The 11389-nt window shown below is 39.0% G+C and overlaps 1 protein-coding gene across 1 annotated transcript; it reads right to left on the bottom strand.

Moving 5' to 3' along the window:
* Positions 1–1233: 1233 nt before the first annotated feature.
* Z519_03602 (uncharacterized protein) lies at positions 1234–2786 on the bottom strand (the record flags this gene model as incomplete). The annotated part of the gene is made up of 3 exons (XM_016761352.1): positions 1234–1601; positions 1653–1812; positions 1860–2786. The coding sequence occupies 3 exons, from the start codon at positions 2784–2786 to the stop codon at positions 1234–1236; spliced, it is 1455 nt and encodes a 484-aa protein (XP_016623202.1).
* Positions 2787–11389: the final 8603 nt, after the last annotated feature.

Raw genomic sequence — 11389 nt, forward strand, 5'->3', positions numbered from 1 at the left:
TCTGTGGGGTTAATGCTAGCCTCTGGGACAGTGAGACCCGTGGCACCCGTGGGACATTAATGAATCTCCAGAGCCGGCCTAGCACTACGAGGTAGGCTATTAGGTAGGCCTCACTAGCCTTTTCTCCTTGTTTCCCCACAGAAGGCTTAGCAAATCTATGGTCCAGCCGATGGTGTCGATGGCCAGGACGTGCCAGACAAAGGAAAACGAACCCCACTCATAGGAATGATCTCTTGCTTCTCCTCGAGGTACTTCAGCACTGTGAAGAGTTACGTCGAGGGTATCTCTAGCCAGAAAAGAGGGCGCTGATTTAGATTCGGGGTTCCTGAAGGATCTTAAACTGCGAATAATCCAAAATGGTGCGAATAGTCTATTGCGTAAGTGGTATCAGGGTGGTGCAAAGACCGTTGTATTCACCAGACTCGTCTTTCGGCTAATTATGAAAGCCGCAAGTCCGTAACTGAAACCCTGCCTGCTAAACTTTGAAGAGTCCTGATTACCGCACACCCAGGGTTAATACAGTATTTGAAAGCACATCGAGATCCCTCCTCACAATGGTGCAACGATATGAGGTAATTTCTCCGTCCAGCAGACTCGAAAGCTAAGCAGCCCGCATTAGCTTCATTGGCCGACCCACAACCATGAAGATGAAAGGTATCTGTAGGCGAGTTAGTGAAATTAGACATAGGCATCTGGCCTTGTGGCATAGTAGTTGAAAGTGCAGGGAGTTTCACTTTTAAAGTTGCTGAACATCAAATGACATTGGCTTAGTTTGAACCATTGCGAGGCGCTTTCACTACCGGTATCATAGAATGACACGTAGTGCATGTTGTGGAAAGTCATGGTTATGTAGCTGTGCCTGTCGCGAAGCTTTAGGCAGGTATTAACTCTCCTTGAATCACCGAAGAGTTATTATAGATTTCGGTCGGATCTCAGAGGTCTACAGCCATGGCGTCTTGGAGGACCGTTAATTCAGTCTCATACCAATCCAGCGAGTAGTCTTGAGAATTATATGAACTACAGAGCTATGAGATCTATCATGGCGAGAAATATTCAAATTGATCGTTGCGATATAATAGAGATTCTGTCTTTCTATCACTCATTGCAGCATAGTCTGCTGGAACACACAACTATAATCATCTTCGGAAACCCCACATAATGTCTTCGGCGATTTAGTTGCAGTGCTGTAATCGGAAGACCGCCTGATTTTGTTTCGTCTGGCGGTAAACATGATTAAAGCGCATATCTGAAGCCTGGGATACCTCCGATATCAATACCGTCCCGATCGGCGGCATTGTTACGTCTCCAATAGATGTACACCATAAACATCAATGCGATGACCATGTATGTCGTTAGACCGATGGTAGTGTATATTCCAGGACCGTATGAAGGGGCATCTTGACCTCTGAAGATGAGACTCCCAATGATACCTCCGATTGCACCACAAGCGATCAAGATCCCAGAAGATACTGCTCTTGCAGCTGATCCGATCGTGTTGGATTGGTTGAAAGCAAGGAGTGCAGGAGTGTTTGAATGAACGCCCATTGTTGCGAGAAAGATGCCGAAGTATCGAACGTCATTGGAAAAGCCTTCCCGCATAACTATATCAGGATAAATTAGCAGAAGAAAGACACATGGAAGAGAAGATATACTTGAAAAGCCAACGATCATAACGATGGAATTGAAAATGCAGACGGATGCTCTCTTTTGATACTTATCTGATAGGTAAGAAGTAATTCCCAAAAGCCCAAGAGCCGCAAAGAAGGGATAGCCGGATCGAAGACTGGCATCTAAACCAGAGTATCCTAATCCCTAGGGGCAGTCAGCAGCAAGACACTCGAAAGGAGAAATTCATGTACCTTAATGATTGTTGGCGTGAAAAAGGCGGTAGCATTCGCTGTCCCGACATTGAAACAATAGATTGTGCCTTGCGCCCACAATGTCCAGTCTTTTGCCGTTTCAACAAAAGCTGACCACACAACCTTGGCTGTTTTGTACTCCCCGCGATCCTTGTCAAGCTTGTTGTACAAGTACACTCGTTCATCGGGCTTGATCCATTTCGTGTGATCCGGGAACTTAGGAACGAAGAGAGGCGCAATTAGGCCGATTGCCATTGACGCACCACCTTCGATAGAAAAGATCCAACGCCAGCCATTCATATTGCGGACTCCGCCCATGGAACCAAGTCCATAGGATAGAATGCCAGCTAATGCGGAGGCGACTACACCAACAGCGTAAGCGAATGCTATCCTCTTGTGCAACTCTCGCCTAGTGTACCAGCAGGCAATTGTGAAGGTGATACCCGGAAGTACGCCTCCTTCAAACGTGCCAAGGAGAAAACGTAGAAATGCCATGGCACCCCAGTTATGGAGGAATCCCATTCCACAAAGCACTGCTCCCCAAGAAAAGGTCAAGAAGGGAAGCCACCAGCGTGGTTCGACTTTTGTGAGAATCCAGTTGGAGGGAACATCAGACACAGCATATCCTGGAAAGAACAGCATGAGGATGATCGAATATCTTTGCGTTCCCAGGTTCAAATCTTCTTGCATTCCGAGGACTTTAGCACTCCCGATATTGATCCGATCAATGATTGAAACAGCGTAGATGAGTCCAAGCATAGGCAAGACGTGAAGGTCAACCCGCCACATGAATCGACGGACCTGTGATTTGGACAAGGTTGGCTCCTCGTGCTTCCTCTCCTCTTCGGTGATCTGCTCAGCATGCGTGGCGAGGGCTTCGTCTTTACTGAGGACGTTGACATTTCCTTCGACGTCGATGGGATTCATGGTTTCTGTAGCCTGCCGCAGGCCAGGCGAAGATCGTAAAGGGAATTGCTGGTCTCATTTCCAACACTAACCGTCTGGCACCGCGTCTTCTTTATTGCTACTGCATGTGGGGAGCGCTGCCTACCATTTCGGGAATTTAGCATCTCAACGGCATGGATAACAAACACTCATCTGCCGTGCCTTGGCAGCGAGGCGGAGTCGTTTCCCCAATACTTGGCTGACAAGGCTTTCTGGGGTTTCTCCTACTGCCTATTGGCTCTTTTATCAATCGTTTTGCGCTCTGCTGGAGTATGCCGAGTCTCAAATTGTAGCTAAGGCTGCGCCTAGATATTTAGTACGATATTGACCGAGAAGGTTTGGGGTAATGTGGAGAGAATACTAGGGAAGGCTGAACTGGAAGGAGTTAGAGAGCGAAATGATTAGGAGAAAAGGCCTAAAGCCGTAAGTTATAATAGCTTTAGCTCGTAGTGTTATATTGTAACAGAGCACTTTAGGGTTCGGTGTGTACGTATAACAACGCACAGAGACCTATTCTATAAGTGGGATGCTCGGCCGGGGTTCACTGTACTTCACTTAGCCAACCGAAGAACACATTAACATTTCTTCTTTAGGACGTAAAGTACACTAACGCCTAATTATATAGGGCCTAGCGTACGCACCACCACAGTACTAAGTAGCGTATTAGGTTTTATCCTAACCTAGTAAGGTTGCGCTTCTAATTACAACGCGTAGAAGCATAGTGAACTTCTTTTCTCTGTTAGCGTAGATTATTCGTTCTTTATGAATAGAATTATCGTTTTTAATGTTATATTTATATTAAGGATCCCTACTAATCCTAACTAGGTTAGGGTTCTCAGCAACAATCCTAAGATAGCATGAGCTAGTTAGGAAAGACACAAGGTATGAGTAGGGTCCCTTGTTACTAAGAACTGTATAGTTCAGTAGATAACATGAGTTGGCTACGAAGGGAGTGTGGCTATCTGCGAAAAGGAGCGTAGCTATATACTTATGAGGTTCCTCTTAATGGGGTAATATAGAATGGTATGCTAGTATGTTAGTATATCGTAGTTCAATATATCAATAGACTAATTCCTTTCTATCTTAGTTGTTACGTAACCTTCTCAGCCCTATTCCTCGTAACTACCTTTTATTCAATTAAATTTCCTTCCTTATACCCCCCGTATAAGCTTTTAAGACTATATCTAATACTATCTCTCTCTTAGATTCGTTCGTTATCCTCAACGTACTTAAGGTAGATCTTCCCTAGGCTGCTTCCTTCCTTCTCTTTCTTCCTTCCTTTATTATAGCTAACTATATAGTTCTTTCGTGTTATTAAAACTCGTCGTTCCTTTAAACCTTAAAAGTCTCGAAGCGAACGTCGTAACGAGCTTATCGATTCTATCTTCTCTAATTCCGAGAACATCGCGATAATTACTTATACCGAGTGTATAAACTACGGGGTAGTGTATTATTATAATAGAGAGTAGTCTTCCAGCTACGCCGAATATTTACGTCACTAACGAAATTATAACGGAATATTCTCTATAGAAGAGTTTCGTAAAGTAGAGAAATAAAAGAAATAATTAGTGTTTAAATCTCGGGCGAAACGAAAGAAGATTATTCGTCTTAGGCGTCTACTCCTCGAGATAGAGAAGAAGAATATAACTTTATAAAAGAATTTATTTTAATTAGAGAAGATCTCTAATTATATACTACGTCGTAAGATATAGATATTAAAGATATTTAATTAGTTATCTATAGTCGAAGAAGTAATCTTAGTAATTCTAACTTTATTTAGTTCGAGGTCTCCGCTATTGAGTAAATCGATTAGAAGACGATAATTACTAAACTACTCTAGGTAATTTCTTCTCACTTTTCTTAGGAGTTCTTCTAAAAGGTTAGTCTTCGACTTCTAACTATTCTCGTATTCGTCGTATTCTAATTATTTAATTAAATATTAGGGCCGGCCGCGCTTAATACGTCTTTTAAGGACTTTCTTAACATTATATTTCTCGGGCGCTATCTCCTCATCTAGCGAAAGTATTTAGATAATTTTAGCGTTCCGCGATACTAATTTAAGAAGTACTTTATGAAATACGTTATAAATTTTTATATTCTCTAATAGTTCTAATTAATACGTAATATCCCCGAGTTTATCTTTAATCTTAAATAGTCCGAGTTTTATATAGTTTAGTTTAGCGCTTAGTCTCTTTATCTTAATATTTTTTCGTAAAAGATAGACGGGGTCTCTTTTCTTTAGAAGCGATTTCTCGATTCTTTTCTTATTTACGTAGATTATTATTCTCTCTATAAGAAATTTTAGATTCGATTTAAATTATTTATAGAGTTCTTTTATAGTTAAAGCTATATTCTTCTATAATGAGCCTTTAGGTTAGGCCTTAGTTACGGTTAAGAATTACTTCATCACCATAATAGCCTATTAGATAAAACTTAAAAGATAGACGACTTAGAGACCTATAATTAGCTCTCAATCGTTAGATATTAATATTCTTATGATGTAGCATCGTTAGCGAGCGGTAAAGTAGGCCGCATTTCGTAGTTAGTTTATATTCCTACTAAGTATTATAACTAAAACCTTAATTAGGAAAAGTCTTATTACGATTAACACTAGATCTCTTCGAGGTTTTAGTTATCGTCTTTCTTCTATTTACGCTATATATTTAATCTTATATTTCCCGAAGTATAGCGAGTAGTATAACGAAGAATAAAGATGGCCGGCCTCGTAAGTACCGGGACAACGAGGCACTTCGAGCTAGCCGTGTAGTAAAAACCCAACGTTAGCGCGAGAAAAAACGTATAGAATAAGACGACCCTTCGCTCCCGAGGGAAACCGAACTTTAGATTATTTACGACTCTCATAGTATTCTAATATAAGCTAAAGTCGAAGGACTATCGCGATTAATCGACCCTTAATAGAGTATCTAAGTAGAAGGTCTATCTATATCGACCGACGCTAACTAAGAGATAATGAACTATTTTTATATTTTCTTAAATTACTCTTTATCTCGAAGAACGACTAATATATCTTCTTTCTCTCTAGATTATTCTCTTAGTATATTAGCTTCGTTAATAGTCTTAACTTATTAACTAATCGACCTAGAATTCTCTCTTTAAATCGAACGATACTCTCGATCATTACGATAACGTTCTACTCTCACCCCTCGAAAATTTTCATATCTTCCGCTCGTTTAATAATAAATCTTCGTTATTCTCTCGATCTTCGTTATCTTATATCGACTCTCTCTCTCCGTTCTATCTATTACCTCGAGTTCCTTAGTTTCTTAGATCTTCGAAAATTTCTTTACGCTAACTCTTTTAGTCGTCTTCCTTAAGAGCGTTGTTACTCTTAAATTAATCTATATAAACTAGATTAAATAAATCTAACGAGAGTTATTCTCGGAACGAGTCATCGAATCTACGTAAAGATAGTATAATACTAGAAGTAAAGATACGAGATTTAGTGATCTTTAAATATATTAATATCTAAGATATTAACTAGGCTACGAGCGAGAATTCTATAATGAGCCTTTAGATTAGACCTTAGTTACGGTTAAGAATTACTTTATCACCATAATAGCCTATTAGATAAAACTTAAAAGGTAGACGACTTAGAGGCCTATAATTAGCTCTCAATCGTTAGATATTAATATTCTTATAATGTAGCATCGTTGGCGAGCGATAAAGTAGGCCGCATTTCGTAGTTAGTTTATATTCCTACTAAGCATTATGACTAAAACCTCAATTAGGAAAAGTCTTATTACGATTAACACTAGATCTCTTCGAGATTTTAGTCACCGCCTTTCTTCTATCCACGCCATATATTCAATCTTATATTTCCCGAAGTATAGCGAGTAGTATAGCGAAGAATAAAGGTGGCCGGCCTCGTAAGTACCGGGACAACGAGGCACTTCGAGCTAGCCGTGCAGTAAAAACCCAACGTTGGCGCGAGAAAATAACACGACCCTTCGCTCCCGAGAGAAACCGGACTTTAGATTATCCACGACTCTCATAGTATTCTAATATAAGCTGAAGTCGAAGGACTATCGCGATTAACCGACCCTCGATAGAGTATCTAAGTAGAAGGCCTATCTATATCGACCGACGCTAACTAGAAGATAATAAGCTATTTTTATATTTTCTTAAATTACTCTTTATCTCGAAGAACGACTAATATATCTTCTTTCTCTCTAGATTATTCTCTTAGTATATTAGCTTCGTTAATAGTCTTAACTTATTAACTAATCGACCTAGAATTCTCTCTTTAAATCGAACGATACTCTCGATCATTACGATGACGCCCTACTCCCATCCCTCGAAAACCTTTATATCTCCCGCTCGTTTAATAATAGATCTCCGTTATTCTCTCGATCTTCGTCACTTTATATCGACTCTCTCTTTCCGTTCCATCTATTATCTCGAGTTCCTTAGTCTCTTAGATCTTCGAAAATTTCTTTACGCTAACTCTTCTAGCCGTCTTCCTCGAGAGCGTCGTTACTCTTAAATTAATCTATATAAACTAAATTAAATAAATCTAACGAGAGTTATTCTCGGGACGAGCCACCGAATCTACGTAAAGATAGTATAATACTAGAAGTAAAGATACGAGATTTAGTGGTCTTTAAATATATCGATATCTAAGATATTAACTAGACCGCGGGCGAGAATAACTAGAATAAAGATAACTAAGATAGAGACGATTAAGAAATAAATAGTGAAGATAGAAATAATTAAGATATGAACGAGAATAACGAGGAAGAGATCGATATTATATAACGAATTACCGAGGAGCTTCTATATTTCTATAAATATAGTAATAATAAGCATCTCGAAACGGCTTAGTAATATCCCCATAGATCTACTCATTATATATCTCTAAACGTAGTTAATAAATTTCTCGTCACTATACTCGATATACTTAGTTATATAATATTTTCTTCGTCTAATATAATATTCGATCATTAAGAAGCCCGAGATTAGAAGGCGTAATTTCTAGAAACTCGTTCGGAGACGTTAGATGAAAAAATTTATATCTATCTCTCTACGTCCGAGTCTCTAGAACCTTATCTTAATTTAGTAATAATCTTTAATTTTAATAGTGTTATAAGATTTCTCACTAGCCTAGTCTTTACGAAATATAGTGAACTGGGGCGAGGCTACTAGCCATGGGTATTAACTCGTACGGCGGTGGGTATGGTCTCTTCTCAACGCGCACACTTAACTAGGGGAAGTCCTCTCTATTGGTAACTTAGTTGCTTATGTTATCTATGAAAGATAGTCCCCCAGAACTATATAAGAAGAACCATAGTCTAGGGTCGGCGTCCCAGCTAATCATAACTCTGTCCACCACTTCCAACTTCTTCCATTACATCCCTTTCATTGTCGCTCGCTTCCTTAACGACCTCGCTCAAGACTTAACTATAATCTTCGCCTATTCTTCTCGGAAACATTAATTCTTCTTCATGTTCTTTAAACGCTCTGCGAAGTTATCCAATTATCTCCCATCTAACCCCTTCGGACTCGAGCCCTTTAACGCCCCTGGATCTTCACTGCGCTTCGGTTTACGCATAATTATCTTATAGATCTCTAGGGCGATAGTGAAACGATCCTCGATATCGACTTAAGTATTAGATAAGGTCATTTATAAGCGAGCCGTCTCGTAAGTTTCCGCATTAATAATCGCTAGAGAATTCTTAATTATCTAGAGTTCATAACTACTAGTGTTCTACTAAAGATTAGATTTAAGGCGTATTTCCCGGGGTGAAATACTGAAAACGCTATTCTTTAACTATCGAACGAAGAAGTCGAGTACCATCTTAGTCGTATCTAATCTACCTTATGTCGAATTAATGACTAAGTACGACTGCGTTGTCTCATCGGCTATAAAGATTAGCCAATGGTGCCCTTTACCTATTAAGTCGTCGTTAAAGATAATGAGTCGTCTTATATTATCGTCGACGTTTCCCTAGGCTTTGAATTTCACCGGTGCGTTTACGTTCCTATATTAGTTAATCCAGAAAAGGAACGCGGCGTCTAAGATAATGGTATATCTCACATATAATTCTTTCCGACTTACTATAATTCCCGCATCGATGAAAGACTAATTAATCTATTCGTTATATTTAGAATCTAGTAGGGCGCTCCGAAGAGCACTACTCGAGATATCGATAGCCTTATAGTCGGGATGACTAGGTAGAACTTAGTAATTTACCGTTCCGAACCTTTCTTCCCACTGCTTTATTAATTGTTCGAGGTTCTTCATAGAATCTTCATAAGGCGCAGCGATTCTTTTTAATTCTTCTAGATATAAGGCGATTCCTTTCTCGGCTATATATAAGTAGGCGGATATATATCGTCTAGATATATATCTAGTAAGTAAGCTTAATGCGTTAATCATTTTTTTAGCTCCGAATTCGTGATATCGTTATATATTTTTACGGCTAACTAAGGATACATCTCTTCCGTAGTTCGTCTATCTTATATACTTCTAAATCATTAATTACGCGAACACAATAGGGCTTCTAGAATTCGGAATTAGATTCGGTAAGTTATCGGGCGTATCTCTTCCGAGAGAGTATAGTAATGGGACGGCTTCGGAAGAACTAGTAATACGTATTCCTTAGTTTATAAGTTACTATTCGATCTCGATTCCGTAGAAGAGTTCTAAAATTCTCGGCTTCTTTATACTTAGATTATAGCCGGGACTTAGAGCTACGAAGCCTAGACTAGGGGTTATCGTCTGTAATCGCGGTCTCTTTATAACGTCTAAGATATTAATCGAATTATTTCTTATTTAATTTATCTATTCGCGACTCCTAAGAATAAGGCGTTCTTCTCCCGGTTTCGTAAGCTATATTAAGCTTCCCCGTCCTACACTCGTTAAACTAGACCGTATCGAAAGGGCGCTTTACTATAATCGCATAGAAATTAGAGTAATAAGAGTAGACGTAGTAGAGACCGTAGGAATAGAAGTCCGATCGCCTCGGGTAGTCTACGTATTCGGACGTCTTACGGGAGTATTAAAAGAATCGATAAGGCCGGCGAAATTCGTAGTTCGAGGTATAGGGAGATTATTAGTGCTAGAACGAGTGACGGATCGATGAACTCTCGAGCCTAAAACGTTTCTAGTAATTAAATCTTACGTAGTAAGTAGTGTCATTAGCCTAGGTTTTCCTTCGAATATAATTAGATTATCATAGTTTATAGAAAGAACGCCTACCCAGTATAGCCCAGCCGCTTCTATAAATCCGTACCGACTAAGTATCTCTAACTACTTAGGACGGTTACGCTTAGCGATTCGCTCATTATCGTTAGATATTTTATCGTCGAGGACGATCTAAATATTCCCCGTAACTAGATGCGGCGAAGCATTATAGTGTCGATTCTATCGAATTTAGGCTAGACGGGCTATTATTTTATATAAGGCGACTTATAGTAGCCGAAGAGAGGTTACGTTGTACTAGAGTAAGTGTTTCCGAGCGAATTAATACTAATCTAAGAGTGTAATTACATTCTCTCCGTATAGAATAATTAATTTATTAAAGAATTCTACTAACGTCTAAGTAGGAAGCTTTACGAATTCTCCGCGCGGGATGAGAACGCCTCTCTCTCTATACTTATAATTAAAGAGACTCATATTATTTATTCGGCCGTATTTAGAGAGTAGCTTATTACGTATCTCTACGCGACGATTTCGTCTATTATTAAACTCTTTCTTTCTAGCGCATAGACTAGAGCATTTTTAAAACTCTACACGGATATTTAGAAGATCTTTAGTAAGGTCGTAAACTCGTTAGGCCATAAAGTCGCGGATCTCGCCTATTTACCGATATTTTAATTTAAGAGAGCCATAGAAGTCTTTAACCCGATTCGCGTTATTCTAATTTATAGTAGCTATAGCTTCTTTGAGCGTAACTTCTCTAATATAATCTAGATATTTAATAGTGAGAATAGGCTAGTTTTCGATAGTTCCGGCATTAGATACTTAATATCTAGTACCCCTACTAACAGCGATTATAGAAGTAGAATTTAGATAAATCATTAGAAGTCTCGGTAAAAGTGACCTAGGATTTCCGGATATCTTAATGACGTAGTGAATTATTAAGCTGAGAACCCGAGGAGAAAGAAAGAAAAGAAAAAGATGATTCGGTCCGAACTATCGTCGTCGAAATACTGAACTTAATAATGAAGTTATATAAAGATTTCTAGGCTTACGCTTTTAGAATCTTACTTAGAAAGGTAATTTTAAGAGTAAAGAACGAATCGAGAGAGTTTAGAATAATTCGAAATGATATAATTAACGGAGAATTAAGTCGTAGAATCGTAATCGAAAGAAAGGTTAATAGGAAGGTAAGGACTAGATATTTATATCTATCTCTAGTAAAAGTATATATATCCCGGCGTCTCTATAGTAAAACCTCGATATTTTATATTTTAGATTATCTCTCCGAACTAATTTCGTACTAGATTCGATCTTCTAGTGATAGTATCGTCACTAGTAGTGTCACTAGTATATACTTTCCTCGCTATCTTTATGTTGGACACAGCCTTAAGAACCTGCGAAGGACGCACAGGGAAGGAAACTC

The sequence above is a fragment of the Cladophialophora bantiana genome, assembly GCF_000835475.1.
Source record: "Cladophialophora bantiana CBS 173.52 unplaced genomic scaffold supercont1.4, whole genome shotgun sequence".
Classification (NCBI taxonomy): domain Eukaryota; kingdom Fungi; phylum Ascomycota; class Eurotiomycetes; order Chaetothyriales; family Herpotrichiellaceae; genus Cladophialophora; species Cladophialophora bantiana.